Consider the following 25,943-nt stretch of genomic DNA (forward strand, 5'->3'; position numbering starts at 1 on the left):
CGAAACGACCAGTCAAAAATCTTTCGAGGTCAAATTGTGTAAATACTAAATACTCACTGAGAATCAAATCAAATCTCTCTCGTTCTTTCTTTCTTTCTCCGTCGTGTTTCGTTTCTCTCTCTTCTGCCTCAAAGATTATCTGATCCGAAGCAATCTCAATCCACAGAAAAGCTTGATTTCTAGGTTTGTTTCTCTTCTCTTCGTATCAATTTAAGCATCAAGCTATCTTCCTTCTCGCGCGCATGTACACGATTAGGGCTCTCGATGCTTGCTTGTGAATTTCTGAAAAAATCGGAAGAGATCTGTGTGATTTATACGGTTTTTAATCGCGTATTAGGTCGCAATGTTTCTAGATTTTTTCAATTTCTTGGTTTCTGATTAAGGCGAATGTTTGTTTGCATCGTAACCTATTCGGATGTATTTGATCTGTAGATGGAGAATAATGGAATGCTCAACGTGAAGAAGTGGGTAGTGATGTACCCAGTCTATATCAATTCCAAGAAGACTGTGGCTGAGGGAAGGAGAATCAGTTTGAGTAAAGCTTGCGAGAGCCCTAACTGCATTGAGATTAGTGATTGCTGCAAGCATCTGAAACTCCCTAGCGCCGTCGAGGTAATTGCCTTTTTAAGGGAAAACATATAATGTATGATAATTGTCTTATGGGTATTTATTATTCTCAGATTGACAAAGCCTACCCGCGTGATTTCATGCAAGTGGGGAGAGTGAGAGTGCAGTTGAAAAGAGAGGATGGGACTTTAGTCAATCCCGCCATTGCTTCAAGTAAGACCTCACCTCACCTCACCTCTGCATTCTTTAGTGTTTCTTATGTTATTACCCTAACTGATCAGTTGAATTGAGCTTGCGGTTTTGTGTACACCTGACTACAAATCACAAGGTAGTCTTCATTGACTCACATGGAATCTGCTTTTCTTTCTTTTAGTCTTGTTGTGTTTCCCGCGAATGTTGCTTGTTATCTAAACATGAGTTGCATATTCAGTTTTGGTCGCTAGTATGAACTTTCAACAATCTTTTGTGGTCTGCTATCTTTTTTTTCCCATCATCATATCACACTAATCTTAACCTTTGTTCCGAAGGCTCTATGAGTTGTTCCATTGATCTCGAATTTTCTTTTTATCTGTGGCCAAGTCTCATTTTCCCTTCTTTGTGAAAATAAGCTGTTTCATATTTTGTACATGTCGATCTTATGCACCCAGAAGGGAACTACAAGTTTTTGTGCAACTTGTAGCTTTTGTTTGACGTGTTAGGCATTTGTGTTCATTATGATATGTTTAATCTCTGTCCAGTTCATCTTTTGGTAGGCTCTTATGTTCATTGCATATGATCACGGCAAACTCAGATTCAGAAATTAGCTTATTTTGGCCATTTTCAAGACTTCTGATGTGTTTGTGTTTGCCGTCGATAATGTTGCATTTGTATAGCTAGCTAGACCTGAACAAGCAGCAGAAATGAGGGATATGAAACTATTGTCCAAGTTATTGTTCTTCAGATGTTCTTACTTGTTTTAATCCTATCCATATGCTCATGAAAGAGTGAATATATGATATCTCCATATGGCTTTGCAAGAAAAAGAAACTCCCACCTGTGTATCACTGCTAGGTGTAACTTCATACTATATATGATGTGCTGATATATAATGTTTGCAGGGAAGCAACTGATGCAGAAAATTGCAGAATTGGTACCGAGACATCCAGAGAGAGTGAAGAAGCAGGAATCTCAGAAAGCGAAGAAGCAAGAACCCCAGGCAACAACATCAACCGCTGGAACTTCTTCAAAGGCAGGCAAAGGTGGCAAGAAGAAGCGATAAATAAACAAGCTCTCACTTATTTTTATTCTTCGCATGAGATTCTATGGTTTTTAATTCTACAGACTCACATGAGTTTACTCTTTACTCTTATGAGTTCAATACTAAGCTGAGAAAAAAGTGGGGTTTTGAGAATTAATTGTGACGCAACTAACTAGAATACCTAGATGGTTCAAATTCGATTTAAATGAAGCCGGCTTAAGGTTATTAATCGGGTGTCAATGCAAAACTGAACAACTATTCAAGAGCAATGAGGTGCAGTCTAGAACTAAGATCACTCGGCTAGAACAATCCACTATCGTGGTCTTGCTCCCTTTGCAGATCGGTCTTGAATCCTAAGTTCTCACTTGGAACAATACGCGATAACAAGCCTTAGAGACAAGATCTGATTAGTTCACTTAATATCCTAATATCTACTCTCGCTGATTAGGGATACAAAGCTCATTCAATATATGTGAATTTATCTCCTAAGCGGTTAGCTAGGTGATTAAATCAGAAATCGAACATTAAGTGATCAATTCAATGTAAGCAGTAAGAACAATATGAATGAAGAACAGTTAAGATCATTTATTTGTGTTCAGTTCATGCGGCTAACACCCTACAACCCTAAGCAAGCTTAGCCTACTACTCAATCATAAAGCAGGATGACACAGACATGGTTTCTGAATAATACTGCATATAAAATAAAGTAGAAAGACAAGGGTTCAGGATGATCTTCTCGTGAGGATGAAGCCTTCTCCCTAACAAGTTGCTTAATCCAAAGAAAATAGTTATAGGTCTCTTGCAAAAACTAGCGTAAGAAAAAGAAATGATAGCATAGGCCTTTTTATATGGAGACGCTGGTAGTAAAGAGATAAGAGAGAGTGGAATCTAGGGCAAACTTCCGGAATAGGAAGTTTCCTTAATGATCGGGAACAGTCAGACGCTGGTTCTCTTCGGGAACAACCTTCGGGTTGTTCTAGATGGCTGTTCCGCATCGAATCCTTCAAAAAGACATCTGACTTCCTGAATCTCTCTTTTTTGCTCTTTCACCTGCTCCAAACCTGGAATGATATCAATTAAACACGAATTAGGACTGAGAATTAGCTCAAAGCACACATATAATGGTATTAAAAACACCATATATCAAGCAGGGCGAGTGAGAGCTCCCGTGACATAGCCAAGCAGTAGCTGACTGTTGAGAAACTGCTCAAATTGAAGTTTACAGGAGAGGTAGTTGGTGTCGCTTAGTTTGAGAGTGACGACCTGAGTGATAGACGAAGTTGCAGGAGCGAATGCATCAGAAGGGGTTTGAGCCGCCATGGCTATGATACCATAAAAGCAGAAGCAAGATAGAAGATAACTTTGGTAAGTGATGAACAAAGAACTCTAAAGATTCATACTTTCATTCATAAGTTTTGAGATCTACATTTTGGACTCTTATATACAAGATACCACAACTGGACACACTTCTTAACCTAAAGGAATATCCTGTAGATATTCTCTTCCAGCTCATTCCTTATCGCTTAGCACTGAAAACCTGTTCCGTGTCTTGATTACATGAACCGTACGACTGTCCTTTGTGTTGCTTTTTGGTCTGCTTTGGGGACAAGTTACCGTTGGAGAATGTGGGCTTTAGTTGCTCATGGGCTAGAGACCCAGCTTCGCTAATAATTTTCTCTTGAGGAAACATTATTTTATATATATAAACACAACCCTAAAGACCTAGCTTGTTTCACACGGTTAATTCATTCTTTCAGAACTTTTGATATGACGTTGAACAAAACAAAGAACAAAAAACAGTCAATTGTGAAAAGCCAACAACTTTCAAAAGCAAAAGCTCCAAAATTCTAATACAGGAAAGATGATGAAACAGATGAAAGCAAAAGTACTATGTTTGCAGATGTAAAAGATTTTGATGGTTTTTATCACTGTGCTTTGGCTTTTTGGCATCATTATATCAATAGACAAGTACGAATTAAAGAAACAAAAGAAGAAAAAGACAAATTATTGTTAGGCGTTGCTTTTTGCGTAATGGGGTTTGCCAACATTACCTCAAGTAAAGTCAGAAAACACTGTTTGATTAAACTATTCAAACAGACACATGTAAGATCTCTTGCCATAAAAAGTTTAACTATTCTAGTGCTTCGTCATTGTATTAGTCTGATCCGACATCGACCCCTTTGTGCTTGAAGAAGTCCTTGGCCTCTGCAATATCCTGCAAGACCAGATTGTAAATATGATTGAGCCAAAAGAGCATGACCGGATCTGGCAAATAAGAAGCCTGTCTTAAAAAGTTACCTGCTGCAAAAGAACTGCTTCTTGGGGACAGGTAGGAAACTGCATTAGGCCGATACCAACCATTAATAGACCATAGCATCCGAGAGACACTACAAAGTAGATCGGTAGCTGCAAAAGCAACATTACCAAATCAGAAGGCGATCCTAATATCAAAAGATCAAGTAAAACCAAAAGGGGAAGACAAAATTGTCGGTTTTGACTTACCAACCATGTGTGGGTTCGAGGAACGATAGCAGCCTGCAAAAGACCAATCCAGAAGGCAGAGATTGCCACCAAGAGGCTCAATATCTTCACTATATGCTTCATATTTTTTACCTTCAAATAAAGGGTTTATGTAAAGAGTGTGAAGTATAGCCACTGAAAGAAACTCGGAATATTTTCATGCATTCTCCTAGAAGTTGTAAAGCCAAACACGATCAAAGTTAAACCGAACAGGATCACAAATAATACTCAAAGAGAAACAAAGACTACATCTCGAAACCTGGTCAGAAACTCAAAACCATAAGAAGAAATCAGTGATAGCAACCAGTTGCTACTAGATGAGAATCATGAGATCTAAAAAAAGAAGAAGCAAAAGGCATATTTGTTCTGTTGGGTTACAGCATTTACTAACACAAAGCGATCAAGTGTACGAAAACATCACGAACGAATATGATTAGTGCAACCTTAATCCAACGGGTAAATCACCAAATCAAATCAAAGTTAAATTCATGGCAAATCAATAGAATTCCCGATCCGAAAAAGGAAATGTTCTCTAAAGTGAAAGCAGATTAAGCGACAAATGATCCAGACACAAACAAAATCCAGGAGGAGGAAACGAATAAACTGCACTTACAGATGATAGATGAAATATCGTAATCGATAAAATCAGATCGAGGGAAGTAAAACAAAAGTCGAACAGAACAAGCTCCGGACTTGTGTTCCTCTGGTCTAAAAGTATCTTTAATCAGAATTTCGGTTCTCCGTATATCGGTTTGATTCGGTTTCAGATCCAATTCAAAATTTTAAATATATACACGGTTTTTAGATCCTCGCACGGTTTGATTAAGGATTTTCTCTTTTCAAGCCAACTCTATACGATCAAGAAGATTAATGGGAGTGCATCGAATAGAGGTGAACCATTGGTTAGGGTATCCAAAAAGACCCATTCGGAGGTTTTTTTTTTTTTTTTTGGTCAACTTTTGGTTTCATTAAGCATAATGAGCCAAAGACCTGTTTACAACTGAATAGAACATATTCATGTTGAAAACATGAAATATAGACGAAGCCCTATCTCTTATTTTTACAAATCCAAACATTGAAGATAAGGTTTTTTGCATGTACACGTGTCGATGATGGAGCCTCGCATTTTCTGGAATCAGGTAGAGACGACACCGATGCCACCGCCGGCTGCATGTCGGCCAAGAACCACCGGCCTTTCTCACCACTCAGATCGATTTACTTGCTTGTTCCTTCTTCTTTTTATCACCGTAGATCCAGAAAAAGCTCATATTCAAACCGCCAGAGATGAAATCCCGTGAGAAGCTTTAAAAAAGATAGCAACAAAATCGTGCTGGAACTTCCTTAAGAAACTCCAATTTATCTGAATCTGTACTTACTCCAAGTACTTTATCAATAACCTTTGCTCTTCACCATTAAGAAGACTTCACTTAAGACTTAAAGCGAAGATTGATTCCTGGTTTGATGAAAAGACAGAGCATGACTAGCGAAGAAAACCTGAGACTTCCTAGATCATTTGGAATATGAAATCAACCAAGAGAAGAGAAACAAAACTTAAATCCGATCCTAAGATCAGAATTTTATTTTATTAAATCAAACCAGAGTCGGAGAAGAAGATAGAAAGTAGAAGAACATCATCCGATTGGTTTGAAAACACAACAAAAATATTCGCCTAGCGATATTCAAAATCGCCTATGCGAAAAGATAAATCGCCTTAGCGAACAAAAGGATCAATCTTTCGATCGAAAACAAAACAAAAAAACTCTCTCTCCTTCATCCTTCTGAAAGATACATAGACTGTTAAGAAGGAGGCGAAGAGAGAGCGATTCTCTCTCTAGATGGGTGGAAACTTATTCGGAGTTATCTAACTTGACTCTAAATCGGGTAATTTCGGTTACGTTTGGTTTGATATTTTTGTTAAATTTTGGTTTGGTGTGAACAGAGAACCCAGCTTTCCAATTTGGGCTACTATGGCAAATAGGCCCAATATTTTTTTTTGAACAAAACAGCGTCGTAAAAGGAAAAAACTGAGATCCTCTGACCGACCGATTATAAGTGTTTAGATAGTTTAATTCACGATCATAAGTGTTAATGTTTTTGTTTGGATTGGGAGTATTGTATTTTTTCAAAATTATGGGAAAGTTGGGGATTATTAAGTTTATGCAATTGTTAAAAAAACAGAAAGATTAGCTCAAATTATCATCTGAAAGAAATAGTCTGAAATTTGTAAAGATTAAGTTAGTTAACTTATTCAAGTAGATACGAAGCCATGTTATTTATATAATAAAGATACATACTTGTCATAGCTGCATAAGAACTATGTGTGAGTCCTTCTTATGTGAATGTACCATCCTTTGGTTGAAATGTTGGACCTTGTAAATCTGTTGAATAGAATTACTTATGAGAAGACCTTTTAAAAATGGTGGGAGTGAAACGTTCTAATTTTAGTTAAAATACCTTGGTGGGGAGGAAGGCATTTGAAGATCCCTTTGTAGACTATGTTCTTCACTTTCAGCCGGTGCGAATCTTCGCCTTTAATGATTGTTAATCCTGCTTTACTTGTGACACGTGAGAGAGCCACATAAAGCTGACCATGAGCGAAGACGGGTTTAGGTAGATATAAGATGACCTCTTTTAAACTTTGGCCTTGGCTTTTGTTGATTGTCATTGCATAACACAATCTGATAGGGAATTGCCATCAACGTAAAGTGAACGATAGCTTTGTTTCATCATGCAAAAGAACAATCCTTGGTATCAAGACTTATTTTCCAATGTGTGAGCCAGTGATAATTTCGGCCTTCAGCACGCGGTCGCCTATGTGGGTTAGGATCATACGGGTACCATTGCATAATCCCTTTTTTGATTTATGTTTCGTAAAAGCATAATTGGGGCACCGACTTTCAAAGTGAGTTTGTGTGAAGGCAACCCTGAAAATTCCAAGGAATTGAGATACTCGACCGCGTATAATGTATCATTTTGATCTGATCGAGTTTCCGATATCTCAAAGCTATCAGAGCTGAAGTAATCTCTTGAAACCCCGTCAGTCTGTGAGATGGTATAAGCATTGATTTCATCGACGGTTTCATTACGGGGTGTGAGTATAGCTTTATCAATGTAGGAGCTTTGGGAGGTCATCATTTTGTTGACTTCTCCATGTACAACATTGACAACTTCTTTTAATGGGTCAACATAACTCTGTCGAATCAATGACTTATCGACAATTATCATTTGTTCATGGTAGTCCTCATACTCATTTCCCGATTCTGGTTGTGGATGACCTTCCCTGACAGTATCAGCTCTATTACCTTGTGGAATTACAGGTAGTATCTGTCTAAAATCACCATCTAACAGAACTGTCTTGCCGCCAAAATTCTGATCCATTGCGTTTGGATTTTTCCTAGACACTATGTCTTTCAACGTTTTGTCTAGTGCCTCAAAAGCATTCTTATGGGTCATAGGTGTTTCGTCCCAAATTATAAGATACGTTTTCTCGATTAGTTCAGCCAGCATTGTTCCTGGTTTGATGTTGCAGAGCTTACCTTCGAAGAGCTTTAAAGGGATATTAAAGCGTGAATGTGCTGTTCTACCGTTAGGTAGTAGCAATGCATGTCCTCGCTCATTGATTTCCATGAGTGTTCCCATAGGTGTTTAGGACTCGTAACGAAGAAGTTGTTTAGGAACGTGACAAACATATCGCGGAGTTGGAATGAGGTAACCCATCTAGCACCCTGTGACATACTCTCGTGCCATTCGACATCATTGTCCAAGTATCCTCGTGCGTAGCAAACTGATTTGAAGTCAGGGTATTTCACATCGTTAAACGTTTTGAGCTCGTCATAACTTCTACGACCCTTAATCTTATTTATGAGGATCCTTAGATAGTAACGATCACCTGCTGATGGATGAACAGCTACGATTCTTCCAATGGTTTTTTCTTTCTTACGTTCAGACCAGACTTTAGTACTGTTGTTCCATACAAAATATTCTGGTATTTGCACTTACATTAATGTCCGTGCAAACTCTGACCTTCTGCATAAAACCATCCATTCAGTGAACATTGTCTTCTCAATACATGGCTTGCAGATCACACGGCCAAGGTTATCAGTTTCTTTAATTGTGATATTATGTTCACCTTCTAAGTGATTGACAAGCTTCTCAGCTGATGGTTTTCTTTTGTGCATGTGGAATGCGAATGTCCGCCACATAGACTCACAAGTTGATAGATATCAAGCATCGACATAGTCTTGGATCTCATTTGCGTTGTTTGATGACTCTCTCCTTTGATTCGTCAGAGGTCTTTGTGTCAGATGTAGTTGCCGTATTTCCTTTCTCTATAACAGATGTTGCTCTGTCAACACCCTTGGTTATGTACTTGAATAAGTACTTCACCGCACTTGTACGATTACACCATTCAACATTAAAATGAGCTTCGTACTTCTTCATGAGCTTAATGTTATGAGGTACAACAAAGGTGTTGTTCAGGATTGCCCCATCCTTTACCACATATGCATTTTCGTTTCGGCGTCGACGATATAATACATATCCTGATTTGTCAATCGAAGTGTAGTCATTATAGGGCTGAGGATACTTTTTCGTGCACACGTTATTTTCCATACATGGTGACTTCGGATTAATGACACCACATGGACCATGAATCATGTGTTTTGTGACTAAATTGTAAGCTTCTTGGTCTTCTTCTTTGATTGGGAGCTCGGCTGAAATAATCTCATCTACTTCATCTGCACTTGGTGTTCTGGAAGAGTTACCAAACCACAATAATATATGTGCATGAGGGAGGCCTCTCTTTTGAAACTCTATTCTGTGGGGAGCTGCTGTATATGGCTTGAAGAAAGTTCCTTTTTTGAAATCCTTGAGTAGGTGATCTAACTTCATTTTGAAGACTCGACATTTAATGTTTGGTCTATCATTGGGAGAATCTTCACCATATTTCCCAAGATGCTCTTTAATCTCTCTCCAGTTAGGATTGGCAGTCATTGTGATAAACAAATCTGGATTACCATATTCTCTGCAAATAGCCATCGCATCATGGTATTTCTCAACTAAGTATCGGGGACCACCGGTGAAACTTGGCGGCAGTATAAAATTCTGACCAATAATTTTGGCATCGGTGTCGCCCTTGCTTACAGCATCAAGGACATTACTGTAGAGCTCGGCTCTCAGGACATCTTGATCATTCCTCGCCCACCTTAGCCGATCTTCTTCAATTGCTGTATAGAAGTCCACAACATATTGATGAAGGACACGACATCCTTTAATCAATTTCATCCCTTGGTTAAGACGTGTCTTGATTTGAGAAGCGTAGAATTCGCGTATGGTTAGGAATTGCCTTGTTCTTGCAGTGCCTGTCTCAAGATGTAGTGGGGTCTCGGGGTGAAAATCATACTCACCATATGGAAACATAAGAGGATTTTGGAGGCTCATGTATAGAGGGGGATCATCACGTATCTGCTGCAAAGTTTCAGATTGGAATTGGACCACTATATCTCGAACTCCAGCTGTTGATGACATTGTTTCCCTTTCCCTTTATCTAGGAGCAACCTAATAGTAAACTCTTCCCTGACGTTTTCGTAGTGGTCACGTGCTCGTCGGAAAACCTTAGCTAAGCAATTATTCTCGTCAATCATCTCAATAAGGCGCTTTAAAGTTCTCTCATCAAGATTACTTTCAGTCGAGGTTTGCCCCATCGCATTTAACCGATTTCTAGCTTCGTTTTTCGTGTAAAATTTATAAAGATGGGTATATTCTGGGAGACGTCCTTTGGGCGGTATAAGCGAGCCAATTCTATGGTGAGTTTGGCCCAGTATTCGAAAAGTGAAAGGGCCTGGCGCATGCACGACGCTGTAATCCAATTTCACCCCAATCGATGTAAAAGCCAGTATAGAGTTGTAGACTCGGATAGTATCTCGAAACCACCTACATTGAAGAGGTTCTTCTAACAGGGGTTGTCTGATCGGTGAAAGCTTGATTTTGCCATGGTTACAGCAAATCGTGAATGTTGGTTCACCTGTTTTGCGGTCCGTACCGGTGCTTTCTGAAGTCCACATTAACGCACTACATTTTGTGCACGCTACGACTGGATTCTCCTCGGTTTTTGATGTCGAACTTTTATCTGAATAAACATTTGTTAAGAATTGTTAAGTCCTAGTGTATTTAATATTTTAGAATTTTACCGGAGTTTAAAATTTGTTAGCACCTATTGTTGTTTGCAAATGTATATATTTTACATTCATTATAGGGTTTAAGTAGTATGCACCTTTCTTCTTTGCTCGAATGTGATGCAAGCCATCATCTGAATCTATGCATAAAAAATGTATATTAGAATTATAAATGTACTAAATCTAGGTAGATTTTCTTAGCTATGATGCTTACCTTGTGACGGTGCTGAAGTTCGTTTTGATATCAAGATGACCTTTCTCACACCACGTGCGTTTTTTTGTTTGACTAGTGAGGTTAAAAGTTATTAGTTTAAGAGGATATAACGTAGGAGATAGGCATTGGAGTATCGTCTCTTACCATAAGTGTCGCAATCATCACATCCACTTATTTGATTAAATTTAAAACTTAGTTGTTTTATGAATAAGTATTGATTAAAGTATGGTATTATAATCCATTTAAACTTACAGTCAAAATATTTTGGTTTGAATGTTGGGCGATCATTAATCAGATGAACTGAAAATATACATAATTTAAGTACTATCAACAAAACTTTTTAGTTTGAAAATTAAATATTTCTGAGAGTAAGGATACACCTTTCGATTTCGTACGTGATCCACGTGGACGGCCTCGTTTCCTTTTATGCGTGTGTCCGCCTGAAATGTTTGTATGGTGAAAATTAAATAACTATTTATTTTGTAAGAGACCTATATTTGCTATTACATAATCTGATATATGTATATTAATTTAGCAAAAAAGTATAATAGTTAAGTGTACATTGTTGTCTTAATGAAGCTTGTTATTGGATATATAGTATTAATTTAATTTGATAATTTTTGTAGTCATGTTATACATGTATTTATAAATACATCTAAATATATGTAGCGTTGGTCTAATTGATTCTTATAGCTGTGTCAATGAAACATGGGTTTTCGAATATAGTAACAGTTATTTGTAATTGAATGATAATTAGTCTTGATAAAACTAAAATATGTTTGAAATAAATATATTAAGTTGAACAGTTTCTAAACATGTTTTACAATTTTAAATATGTCAAAACAAACTATAAATTGTAATACGATATATATATTTTTCGATATGAAATGATTGAGTAGTATTTTATTACATTTCATTTTTTTAAACGCATATAATCTTTTTTCCTAATAAATAAACTATGAATAAATCTGAGCATTACAATCCCTTATATATTAATTGAGGAACATTTGAAAAGATGTAACCTCAATTTTGTATTAATTAAAAGAGGCCCCAATGCATAGGTGGCACTCAATTAGGTAGTCAATTACATTCAATTGAAAAATAAGTAGGTCCACATTCAATTTTTATATGTTGTTAGATACATAAGTTGGTCAAACTATATGATATAATGATATGATATGATATTTTCTTTCCTTAAATAAAACCTACGGAATTACCATAAATGACTAATATATATATGACAATTAATGAGTTTAATAATAAAGATTTGATAACAATGTATATCTCCTCCATCATTTTTTGTTTAATTTTATATTATTAAAATAAATTAAACAATCAAATTAGCTATAAAAATAAAATTTAGATTTTTTCGTATATGTTATATTTTGAATTTTTAAAAACGACAATAAATGACTAAAACTATTAAAATTATTATGTTAAAAATTAATGATCAATGGTTTAACATTTTTATTATAAGAAGATACACATGATTTAAAAACCATATGAGTAAAAAATATCATTAATAATAAAATAAATAAATATATATATATATATATATATATATATATATATATTAAACACTATATACCATAAGATTACATAAATATTTTAATATTAAAACTTTCAATGAATTTTCAAGAACATTTATAAATTATAAACTTATTAAAGATTTCAGATTGAAAATTTTGTTATCGATGATTTAAATATTTTGTTATAAAACGATATGAACGATCATAGAACCGTATGATTATAAATTCTTATTTAATAAATAACTATACAAAATATACTATTCCTAGAAAAATAGGTTGGTCCATCTTAACTTATATTACACTTTTTATTAAACTAACTATCGAATTGATAAATAACGTACCAAAAAATATTTTGCACTTTCCTTAAATAAAAGCTACGAAATTACCTAATATGATTAACGTATATGTGAAAATTAATTATAATGAATAATAAATATTTGATAACAATTTTTGTATCTTAGTTCTTTTTTAATTTTATATTATTAAAATATATTTAAAAATCACATTAAATATATAATAAAAACATTTATAATTTTTCTTATATGTTATATTTTGAATTTTTCAAAACGTCTATAAATTATTAGAAATTTGAATATCCCCACCCTGAAAATTTTGTGATCAATAGATTATTTTTTTTGTCATAATAAGTTACAAATGATCATAAAATTGTATTAATATGAACTTTTATTTAATATTATAAGAAGATACACATTATTTTAAAACCATATGAGTAAAAAATATCATTTAATAATAAAACATATATATTTATATATATATATATATAGATTATACTATATACCATAAGATTACATAAATATTTTAATATTAAAACTTTCAATGAATTTTCAAAAACATTTATAAATTATAAACTTATTAAAGATTTCACATTGAAATTTTTGTTATCGATTATTTAAATATTCAGTTATAAAATGATATGAATGATCATAGAACTGTATGATTATAAATTCTCATTTAATAAATGACTATATAAAATATACTATTCTTAGAAAAATAGGTTGGTCCATCTTGACTTACATTATATTTTTTATTAAACTAACTATCTAATTGATAAATAATCTACCAAAATATTTTTTGCACTTTCCTTAATTAGAAGCTACGAAATTACCTAATATGATTAACGTATATATGAAAATTAATTATTATGAATAATAAATATTTGATAACAATTTTGGTATCTTAGTTCTTTTTTTTAATTTTATATTGTTGAAAGATATTAAAAAATCACATTAAATATATAATAAAAACATTTATATTTTTTCTTATATGTTATATTTGAATTTTTCAAAATGTCTATATATTATTAGAAATTTGAATATTCCTACTCTGAAAATTTTGTGATCAATAGATTATTTTTTTGTTATAATAAGTTACAAATGATCATAAAATATAACGCATATGAATTTTTATTTAATAAATATTCAAACTAAATAATATATATATATAAACACTAATGATTTAAAGCAACAAGATTGGCTGATCAATTTAGTCGTCCAGTTGAAATCTTTCAAAAGTATGTGAAAGACTAAAGTCAAAGTAAATATTGATTTAGAATAGTAGTTATATTTTACTAACCAAATACCGAAAAAACCGAACCGAACCGAAACTAACCCGATATCCGGGTTGAACACCCGTAATCCAAATGAAGCCAAACTATTGTTTCATTCTCCAAAATATAATAAAAATAATAACTTAATCCCGCGCAAGGCGCGGATCTTATCCTAGTTAATATATATAGGTGAATTGTTTGGAAAAAAGAGATTATGTGGATGTGACTGTTTATTTTGTAAGAAACATAGATTTGTTATTACATAATTTGAGATATGTATAATAATTTAGCAAAAAAGTATAATACTCTCTCTCTTTCATTATAAGTGTCGTTTTAGGTTTCGGCACACGAATTAAGGAAACAATTAATTTTGTACATTTCTTATAAAAAATCACTATTACCTATACATCTAACCATATTTCAACCAATAGAAAAACAAATTTTGCATAAAATTAATAAATTTTGTACTGAAAATCGAAAACAACACTTATTTTGTAACGAAAAAAATTCTCTAAAGTGACGCTTAACATGCAACAGAGGGAGAGGGAGTAGTTAACCGTACATTGTCGTCTTAACGAAGCTTGTGATTTGATATATAGTATTCATTTAATTTGATAATTTTTATAATCCTGTGATACATGTATTTATATATACATCAAAATATATGTAGTGTTGGTCTAATTAATTCATGTAACTGTGTTAATGAAACGTGTGATTTCAAATATAGTAACAGTTATTTGAAATTAAATTATATTTTTCCTGTTCTAATTAAAATATGATTGAAATAAATATATGCTATGAACCAGATTGTGGATGGCTCATAACTAAGAGATTATGATTTATAATCTTTCCATTTATCTATGACAGTGTAATCTCCTATATAAGGAACCTCTACTTTATGAATAAAGATAGACTTTTCCATTACTTTTATAACACGTTATCAGCACGAAACTCTAAATCCCTAAGCTAATACCCAAATCGAAAAACCCTAAAACCCTAACCCTAGCCGGCGATCCGATGAACCCTAAACCCCGATCGCGTCTCTTGTTTCCGCATCTGTTCCAGCTCGCGTCCCCGATCAGCTTCAGCCGAAGGCGTTCCTAATCCTATCTCAGACGTTCGAGACCCGAGAGCAGCTCCAGTACGCGACCTCTTCCTCGTTCGCGATAGCATCATACAGCTCGCATCCGACGATCAAGGCGTTCCCGATCAAGCAACAAAGGACGTCCGCGACCCGATAGAAGCGACTCGATCCATTCCAGCTCGCGTCTCGTTCGTGTCCAGCTCGCGGCTCAACTCTTTTGGTGGTCCGATTCAACAATCATCTAAGGTTAAAAGGTAATTCAAAACCTAAGAACCCATAATCGAACATGGATTGATTGATAAAAAATGAAACCCTAAAACCCTAATCTTTATGAATCAAAACCATAGGGTAATAGATCAAAAATCCTAATTGAGTAAATCGAAGCTCTAAAAGTTCGATACCCCAAACCCTAAATCATGTTCCTACATGATTAAAACCCCAATCGGTTTTTACAAGTTAAAATCCGATAAACTCTAACCTTATATCTATAAACCCTAAATAATATAAGTATCAGAATTAATTATACTATAATTATCAAATTACATATTAAAACCCTAATAGAATATTTTGAAATCAAAACTGTTTTCGGTTTTGATCTTTGAGGTTTTAAATATGATTGAATCTGATGCTATGTTGCTAGAATTGTTTGACCGTTAAATTGATAGATTTATTTTCTCATCCTGCTTGGTTAATTGTTCATCTGATTTAAAATTGTTTAAACCTACCAGCCTGTTAAAACATTGATTGAATCCGATAGGTTGCTAGCTTGCTTTGCTTATATAATTCGATAGGTTGATAGATTGATTGAGGTTTACTTGTTTAAAATCCGAATGATCTGATTGCATGATTCTTGAGGTTTAATATCATCTGCTAGGATTGATAGTTTTGTAATCTGATCTGTTTTAAATTGAAACCCAAAATAATATGTATGATAGGTTATATTGATCTGATTTGGATGTCTTTGAAAATTGAGAATCCGTATGCTAGGTTGATAGATACATGATAAAATCTAATGTCTTGAGGTTTAAGATTGTATGCTAAGTTCGATTAAATTGATTGATCTGATTATATGTTTTTGAGGTTTGATAAATTCGGATACTAGATAAATTATTTACACATGGTTTATGCTAAATACCAATCAGCCTTGAAACTGATTAATTGAAATTCATGCTTGAAATCTATATTCTAGTATTGCTAAAATCAGTCTTGAAACTGATTCATTGAAATTCATGTTTGAAATTTATATTCTAGTATTGGTAAAATCAGCCTTGAAACTGATTGAGTGATTAATAAATCTTTTTACTAGTCTTGCTAAAATTCATTGATTGTTAAACCCTAATTGCATGATTAATTGAATTTGTTTTTGCTAGTCTTGATAAACCATAATATTATGAGCATATAGAAATAGTTTTGCTGAGACTTGCTAGAAATTGACTTATTGATTAAATGCATTTAAGATTGGTAGTCTCATTGTCCTCACAAGATTGAAATCCGAATTGATTGTTTTTAAAAGTAAGGCCGCATGAAAATTATACCTAAAGATTGAGTGATATATGATTTGAGATGTCGAAAATCAACCTGGATTTTGCTGCCCTAAATCTCTCTGGAGATAATTATTTACGGTGGGGATTAGATACAAAGATTATCCTAAAGTCAAAGAGACTTGGTGAATGTATCATAGAAGGCAATAATGCCAATGAGAAAGATTGATACAGAGCAATATTAATTATTAGCCATCATCTTATTAAGAGTCTCAAAGATCAGTATCTGACTATAGAGAATTCTCTAGACCTTTGGACAGAGTTAAAAATCAAGATATGATCACCAAAGAACGGTGTTATTACCAAAGGCCATATTTGATTGGAGGAATCCTAGAATCCAGGACTATAAGTCCGTGGATGAGTCTATTGCTAGCTGGGCAAAATAATGGATTACTGATGAGAAACAGTGAATTGAGACCTCCTGGATTAACCCCATTACCTGATACCAATAAAGCCACAGAAAAAAAAGGGTAACCACGTCCAGAATGATAGACCACACGGTCATGGCCGTGGAGGGTGGAAAAGACGTGGCCATGGCCACTATAACACATTTGGCCGTGGGAATCACTATGACAGAGGCCGTGAGTATCAACCCAATTTGAGCCATGGTCAAGGCAGTGGCCGTGGTATATCCTTTAAACCACAAAGCTCGACCAAATCAGTGTGCCAGAGATGTGGAAAGGGGAACCATTGGGCTAAGATATGAAGGACTCCCAAACATTTTTGTGACCTCTATCAAAGAGAGTCTGAAAGGGAAGAATCCTGAAACCCACTTGGTCTATAAAGATGGTGAAAATAATTTCGAATATGATCAAGATGATCTTATGGAATATCAGACTTATGATTGCCTAAAAGAATCAAGTTGATAATCTGATTTCGACATCAAACTTGTGTGATTGCTTTGCTTGTATGCTTTCACTGATTTTTATCTCCCTGAATTTATTTTTATTACATTGTCTGCTTAGATTAAATGAATGGATGATTTTTCTATATGAGTACACTAAAAAACACCAATATAAGTACTAAAACAGGTATCACCAGTCTGAAAGAAGACTTTGGCTAGGCTAATATATTATTGCCTAAGGGTATGCATCTAGAAATCAGTGATGCCTTATATTCACCCATCTCTAAGAGCAAGAGCAGCCTATTGAGTTTTAAAGATATAAGAATGAATGGTTTCCATATTGAAACAATGGGCGAAAGAAACAAAGAAATCCTTCAGATATATGTATAAAATCGCCCAAAGCCATAATAAGTCCTAAAGACTATACATGCATTCTCTACTGACCTAGACTATGCATAGATCAGTATGATAGAGGCTAAAAGCCTGCGAAAATATACACTTTATGGCACGACCGGATTGGCCATCCTGGTCCAAACATGATGCGAAAATTGATATTCAAAAGGCACACATTAAAAGATAGGAAGAGTTATCCCAAAGAATCTCACGTGTGTAGCATGTACACAAAGGAAACTCATTAGGCCATCACCAGCAAAACGGCTACGAGCCTCCTTTTCATAATAAAGACTATATGTCTAGATAATACAGGTGAATACATGTCCCAAGCGTTTAAATGATTATGGTATGTCCATGGGGGTAAGTGTGGACAATTTTGTGATACATGTCCATACCAAGAACGGCTTGGCCGAAATCTTTTAAAACGCAAATAGCTGATTGATAGACCATAACTTATGAGGTCAAAACTCTCATTCACAGCTGGGCCACACGAAATTTACATGCACCTAAGTTAATACACATCAGGCCATTTAGTGAGCATAGATATCCCCTATCACAATTATTAACGGGTCAAGAGCCAGACATACCCCATCATAAGACATTTGGATGTGTTGTCTATGTACTAATTGCTCCACCACAGAGAACTAAGATGAGACCTCAAAAGGAGGATGGAGATAAATGTTGGATATGATTCTCCCACAATAATTAAGTACCTTGAGCCAACTATGGGTGATTATATTTGAGGCCAGGTACACGGATTAATTTAAGACCAGGAGAAGAAAAATAATAAAGCTGGTAAAAGAATGGTAAAAGAAATAGAATGGAATCAACCATCAATGTCTTGGCAAGATCCTCAGACTAAAGAATGTGAAATAGACGTCCAAAGATTATACATTTACGAAGCTAGCTAATCAAATGCCAGACACATTTGTTGACCCGAAAAAGAATGACTAAGTCATATATAAACCAGCTTGTAAAGCACCAACGAATTTGATGTCCAAGAAGATACACAGTCAAGTTGCTACAGAGTCTAGACAACGTATAAAACGTGGTAGACCAAATAGGTTCCAAAAGATAAGAATCTTCGGAAACAAAAGAAAGGTGCAGAGAATGATAATCAAAATCCAAATCCGAGGTTACTAAGGAAACCATCCCAGACATGGAGATAAGGCCGACCGGCTCTAAGGTACATGTACCAAACAATGTAGCTTGGGACGCCAAGCTGTAAAGTATTAAAGGTCCTGATAATAATGAATCTCAATCGATTATATCATGTTTGGAACATAATGGAACCAATAAGGAATGTCAACATAAGATGATTTATTTGCATACATGGTAGCACTTGAATTTATGAATATAAGCGAGGATCATGAACCCACATCAATATAAGAGTGCGCACTCGTAGAACAGATTGGATTGAATGGAAACGTGAGGTTAAATAGTTTAAGAAAGAAATGTGTATTTGGCCATATGATTAAGACGCCATATGATGTTAAAACCAGTGGATATAAATGGATCTTGTGAGGAATAGAAATTGTGAGTTATAAAGCTAATGTTGCACAAGGATTCTGACAAAGACCAGTAATAGATTATGAGGTTACATACTCCCATGTGGTGGATGCAACTACTTTTAGATTTCTCATAAGTCTGGCTATATAAGAGAGAAAATTAAACTTGCAGCAAGTTGATGTAGTGACTGCATATTTATATGGTCCACTGGATAATGAAAGTACTAGAGGGTATTGAGCTGAAAGTACATCAAGTTCTCGAGAACAATATTGATAATCATCAAAGTATATGATCTGAATATCCTAGGAACCTCTGGATACAATTTCCCAAACAGTTGAATATCTCAAGAAAGAGTTTGAGATGAAAGATCCTGGAAAACAAAGTTTTGTTTGAGATTACATCTTGAGTATATTAACAATGAAATCCGAGTGCATCAAATAGTATATACAGAAAAGAGTACTCAAGAGATTTAATATGGACCAGTCTCACCCATTATCTAGTACATGGGCGTGAGATCACTTGTTTTGGACACTGATCCATTCAGTCCAAAGGTGGACAATAAAGAAGTCCATTTAGTCCTGAGATGGACGATGCAGAAGTCTTGTTTTAGACACTGATCTGATTGATCCATAAGAAGGACGATGAAGAAGCCTTTGATTTTGGTTTATTTTATACTATCCAGCCCAAAGAGGGGTTATTTGGTTTTGTTGATTTGTTTTCAGACAGGTTATGTTTTATACATGGTGGTACACGCATATCACAGCAACATCATCTAAGATTTCGTGTGTGTGTATTTGAGGTCGATGACTCAATATGTTCTATCAGATTGTGGCATGGCCGATGGTAAAGAAGAACCAACTATCATGTTCGAGGACGAAGCATATTCTGCCCAAGATCTTCATCACCCATGGATTGCAAAAAATTAGAGAGGTCCAAGGGACCTTCATTAATGTTCAAATCATGGGGAGTCTTGTGTGTTGTACTATTTTTCCTTCACCATGGTTTTGTCCCAATTGGGTTTTCCTGATAAGGTTTTAATGAAGCAACATTAAAGCACATTACAAGTTCTAAATAGTTATGGCATCCAAGGGGGAGTGTTATGAACCAGATTGTGGATGGCTCATAACCAAGAAATTATGATTTGTAATCTTTTCATTTATCTATGACGGTGTAATCTCTTATATAAGGAACCTGTATGTTATGAATAAAGATACAATTTTTCATTACTTTCACAATGAAGGTTTTGTCAAAAAAATGAAAATGTCGTGAAGTTAAAACATACTAGATGTAACTCCGAAACAAATGTATTATGTACCTATCACATATTATAATTAAATTATACAAAATAATTAGTAACATGTCAAACTTAGTTAAAAAAACTTAGTTAGAGTACACTTTCATTGGCAAAATTTCTCAACTTAGTATCCGAACTTAATACTATTAGTATTTTAATAAAAATAGGTATGTGATTAAAATATAATATCTAGCTAAAACAAATTTAGAACACATATATGCCAACATATCGCAAAAAATTATCAATTTTTTTGAAGATATCCTTCTCGTCTTTCCTACTTTTTTTTTCAAAACGTCTCTTTTACTTTTCTATTTTCTTTTATTATTAGTTAAATACTCGTCAGTATCTTCCAATGGAAATGTTTTTAAACAAGCTGTTCTTTGAAAAAAAAAAACAAGCTGCTTTACTTGTTTATGAGAAAAAATGTTTCCATTTAAGTTAAAAAAAATGTTTCCATCGAAATTATTTGAAATAGTCACTTATTTCGTCGGCTCCGTTTCACTTTTGGTTATTACAAAATTATTGGTTTCAGTTTTGATTAAAAAACTAGTTGATCAAAATAAACTTACTTAGACATGTATCGTAGTAAAAGTCTAAAAACCTTTAATTTATCCAGAGTTCTGAATGATATTAAGATTGACTTTCAGTTATTTGTATTGTTTTAGTCGTATTTCCACAGCACAAATGTATATATGATATAAATGAATACCGAAAGATTCCCTTTTTGAATATGTGGGCACGTTTATTTAATAAGGTTAAAGGAATCCAAAGAGTAACAATAAAATTAACGTGTTTTAAAAAAAAAAACAATAAAATTAACGTGCATTGAAGTTAAATGGCACATGCAGTGGCATTTGATTATAATATCAATCGATGTTCACAAAGCTATGCTCTGAGCGAATGATAGTGTAGCGCTTGTAACATATAATCAAAATATCATATGGCACAAGCAGTTTACGAATATGTATTTTTTTTTGTGTGGTTATTTCCTCGGCCGTGGAGGTTATGTTTCTCACTTGTTGCGGAATACAAACTCATAATACCCCTGTCCCTTTAAATACTCATACGATTCATCTTTGTTTTCGACTCAAGATTTTTTCATCCAGTTCACGGCCGCAGCTCGCTACATTTGGGGTGGATCCGGGATCCACAGTATCCACTATGAAGTATCGGAAAACACCTCCGATGTGGTTTACAAGATCATAGACTCTCTCTGTTCCCGAGTATGTAAACCCTAAAGAGTATACAAGAGAATACAAGAGAAGTACATGGCTAAGAGCTAAGCCTAGGATTACATATCTATCATTAGCTTACTCTATCTCTCCAAGAGACGCCATGGAAGCTCCCGCCTCCTAGAGGCTCAGCTTGAGCTTGGAGATCCCTGTCGTGATGTCTCCTTCTTTGTATCAGCACTTGACATAATGGGCTTCAACGATTATGTCCATATGTTGTCCGCATCTAACTTGTGCAAGCCGGCCCAATATTGAACATGTCTGATGGGTTTTGACCAAACCTCACAAAACTCCACCTGTTTGGTCCAAGTCCATAACCCTTACTTTGTGCCGACACCTCTTGATGTTTGAGTAAGCCTGCTCATCTTCTGCATCTCCTTGTCTTCTCTTATCTCTTCTCACTTCTCTCAGTTCCACCTTGAGCCAAGCTTGAAGTTCCTTCATGATCTTCTTTAAACCTGTATAAGCTTACACTTATACACCACAACCGCTAAGTAGATTAAACAATTAAATCCACTTAGCCCCATCAATGAACATAGACATCACGCCTGATGAAAGGTATGTGACAATCCCATTGCCATTCTGAGTATCCATCACCTTCATCTATTATCTTGAGTTGCGAACCCAGCTGCTACACTCCAAGTGTCAAGCCCAACTCCTCATTAACGTCGTGTTACTTCATATCTTGTTACTCTTCGTGAACTTATCAAGAGAAATCCTTCTGCATCAAATAGTATATACAGAAAAGGGTACTCAAGATATTTAATATGGACCAGTCTCACCCATTATCTAGTACATGGGCGTGAGATCACTTGTTTTGGACACTGGTCCATTCAGTCCAAAGGTGGACGATAAAGAAGTCCATTTAGTCCTGAGATGGACGATGCAGAAGTCTTGTTTTAGACACTGATCTGATTGGTCCATAAGAAGGACGATGAAGAAGCCTTTGATTTTGGTTTATTTTATACTAACCAGCCCAAAGAGGGGTTATTTGGTTTTGTTGATTTGTTTTCAGACAGGTTATGTTTTACACATGGTGGTACACGCATATCACAGCAATATCATCCAAGATTTCGTGTGTGTGTATTTGAGATCGATGACTCAATATGTTCGATCAGATTGTGGCATGGCCGATGGTAAAGAAGAACCAACTATCATGTTCGAGGACGAAACATATTATGCCCAAGATCTTCATCACCCACGGATTGCAGAAAATTGGAGAGGTCCAAGGGACCTTCAGTAATGTCCAAATCAGAGGGAGTAATGTGTGTTGTACTCTTTTTCCTTCGGGTTTTGTCCCAATTGGGTTTTCCTGGTAAAGTTTTAATGAGACAACACTAAAACACATTACAAGCTCTAAATGGTTATGGCATCCAAGGGGGAGTGTTATGAACCAGATTGTGGATGGCTCATAACCAAGAGATTATGATTTCTAATCTTTCCATTTATCTATGACGGTGTAATCTCCTATATAAAGAACCTCTATGTTATGAATAAAGATAAACTTTTCCATTACTTTTATAACAATATATTATTTTGACCAGTTTCTAACCATGTTTTACATTTTCAAATATTTCAAAACAAACTATAAATTGTAATAAGAAACATATATTTTCAATACGAAATGTCTAAGTAGTTATTTTTTTTAAAAAAACGCATATAATCTTGTTTAACTTATAAATAAACTATGAATTAATCTGATCATTATTATTAATATATATAGGTGACTTGTTTGAAAAAATGGGATTACGTAGATGTGTTGTCACATATCTGGCTTAGTGATCTGAATTATATAATTTGTGCAAAAAACAATATGTGCTATTGGTATTGTTATATCAATATTATTATGAGTAACGATAAAAGTTTAGTCGACCATGTGTTTGTCTAACTTTATTGGTGGAAATAAAGGAACGACATTGTGATGAAAAGTGTTTTATATGGAGTGGTAGTCAAGTCGATATTGTTTATTTTATAGAGAGTATTGGGCCAGAAAGTGAGACGATGATATGGCCCACGGTGAAGGATGATGCGAAGCCCAGCTCCAGCTCTTCTTCCTTCTTTGTTACGGCGTTGAATGCTCAAAGATCATGTAAAGCGAGTGCAACGAGTACGACAAGGCACCCTGCAACGTCTAATAGATTTGATTATCTTATTCACTCTCCAATCATGTGTTGACACTGCCTTACTAGGTTAAGGAGTGACTCTTGTATAAATAGAGAATGACATTGTATGAGATATTCAAGCTGAATAAAAGACTAAAGTTTCCACCTTTGTATAAGGTTTCTCTTTAGATTCAAATGGTATCAGAGCTGCATGGCCGATACCTCGGATCCTTTGTCAGCTCCTTCTCTAACCATTTCACAATGTGTTACTCTAAAACTTTTCTCTTCAAACTATCTTCTTTGGAAGACTCAGTTTGAGTCGTTCTTAGCGAGTCAGTCTCTCTTGGGCTTCATCAGTGGAAGCTCTCCTCGTCCATCTCCTACCGTGTCCATCAGAAACGGCGATGTTGTCACGGAAGAAGCTAATCTGAACTTTACTAAATGGATATGCAAGGATCAACTGGTTATGGCTTGGTTGTTTGGGTCACTAACGGAAGAGGCTCTACATTCTGTCTATGGCTTACACTCTGCTCAGGAGGTTTGGTTCAGCTTGGGAAAGAAATACAACCAAATCGCTGCAACACGCAAGCTCGATCTCCAACGAAAGCTTCAAGGTATGTCTAAAAACCAGAAGACTATGGCTGAATATCTAGGAGATGTCAAGAGCATATGCGATCAGCTAGATTTCATAGGGTTTCCAGTTACTGAACCAGAGATGATTTATGGAGCGTTGAGTGGTTTAGGAAAGGAATATGAGTCTATATGTACTGTGATTGAACATTCTATAGATTTCCTTTCGGATATGACCTTTGAAGATGATGTCTTTAAGCTAATTAATTTTGATGACAAGCTACAAAGCCAGAATCAAGCTTCAGCTGATGTCGTTACGCCACATCTAGCCTTTCACGCTGGTCGAGGTTATTCAAACAGAGGACGAGGTTATAACAGTGGCCGAGGAGGCTACAGAGGCCGAGGATCCGATTCTTACTCAGCTCGTGGTCGTGGGTTCCAGCAGCAGTTCTCTGGTAACTCAAGCTCAGGGTCCAACTCAAGACCAACATTTCAGATATGTGGCAAGTATGGACATTCTGTGGCTCGTTGTTACAGCAGATTTGATCAGAACTATCAAGTTCCAGAGAGTCTTCACAATGCCTTGACGACAATGAGGATCTCTGATCAAGATCATTACTCTGGTCAGGAATGGTATCCTGACTCAGCTGCTTCAGCTCACATTACAAACGATGCTTCTCGTCTTCAGTCGTCTGAGCCATACATTGGCAACGATCAATTCATAGTGGGTAATGGAGACTACCTTCCTATTACTCATGTTGGGTCTATTGCTCTGCAAACTCCTCAAGGTACTCTACATCTCAAGGAAGTCTTAGTTTGTCCTGAAATCACTAAATCTCTTCTATCTGTTTCGAAGTTAACTTCAGACTTTTCCTGTGAGATTACGTTTGACTCTGAATCTGTGCTTGTTAAGGAAAATGGGACAAAGCAGGTGATAACCCAAAGAAACAGATATAAGAATCTATACATGTTGAAGGATGTCAGACATCAAGCCTTTTACTCTTCAAGACAGCAGGCAGCAAGTGCAGCAGTTTGGCATCATAGGCTTGGTCACTCCAACAATGATATCCTTCAACAGCTTTCAAGAAATAAGGCGACAATAATGCACACCTCTGGTCCTCAGCAGCTGTGTGATGCGTGCCGGTTGGGAAAGCGTTGCAAGCTTCCTTTTCTTTCTTCTGAATTTTTGGCTTTTAAACCTCTTGAAAGGATACACTGTGACTTATGGGGGCCTAGCCTAGTTGTTTCTTCACAAGGATTTCAATATTATGTTATCTTTATAGACAATCACACAAGGTTTACTTGGTTTTATCCTCTCAAGTCCAAATCAGAATTCTACACTGTTTTTGTGTGTTTTCAAACTCTTGTGGAGAATCAGTTTCAAACAAAGATCATGCAGTTTCAGTGTGATGGTGGAGGAGAGTTCATAAACGCTGCCTTTCTGAAACATCTTGCAACTCACAGCATCAGACAGTTGGTGTCTTGTCCTCACACGCCTCAACAGAATAGTCTTGCCGAACGCAAACACAAACATATAACGGAGTTAGGACTCATGATTATGTATCAC

General features: G+C 35.4%; 3 protein-coding genes across 3 annotated transcripts; 1 reads left to right on the plus strand and 2 right to left on the minus strand.

Annotated features, from left to right (window-relative positions):
• The first annotated feature begins 27 nt into the window (after positions 1-27).
• On the plus strand, positions 28-1,957 carry LOC106425169 (signal recognition particle 19 kDa protein). Its single transcript, XM_013865899.3, has 4 exons — positions 28-183; positions 433-612; positions 681-780; positions 1,665-1,957. The coding sequence occupies exons 2-4, from the start codon at positions 433-435 to the stop codon at positions 1,823-1,825; spliced, it is 441 nt and encodes a 146-aa protein (XP_013721353.1). The 5' UTR covers positions 28-183; the 3' UTR covers positions 1,826-1,957.
• A 1,738-nt stretch (positions 1,958-3,695) lies between these two features.
• On the minus strand, positions 3,696-5,151 carry LOC106425204 (dolichol-phosphate mannose synthase subunit 3). The gene is made up of 4 exons (XM_013865926.3): positions 4,938-5,151; positions 4,307-4,417; positions 4,103-4,210; positions 3,696-4,019 (listed from the first exon to the last, which is right to left on the minus strand). The coding sequence occupies exons 2-4, from the start codon at positions 4,406-4,408 to the stop codon at positions 3,960-3,962; spliced, it is 270 nt and encodes an 89-aa protein (XP_013721380.1). The 5' UTR covers positions 4,409-4,417; positions 4,938-5,151; the 3' UTR covers positions 3,696-3,959.
• A 1,999-nt stretch (positions 5,152-7,150) lies between these two features.
• Positions 7,151-7,963, minus strand: LOC106425188. Its single transcript, XM_013865911.1, has one exon. The coding sequence runs from the start codon at positions 7,961-7,963 to the stop codon at positions 7,151-7,153; it is 813 nt and encodes a 270-aa protein (XP_013721365.1).
• Positions 7,964-25,943: the final 17,980 nt, after the last annotated feature.

This window comes from Brassica napus, chromosome C8 (assembly GCF_020379485.1).
Source record: "Brassica napus cultivar Da-Ae chromosome C8, Da-Ae, whole genome shotgun sequence".
NCBI lineage: Eukaryota > Viridiplantae > Streptophyta > Magnoliopsida > Brassicales > Brassicaceae > Brassica > Brassica napus.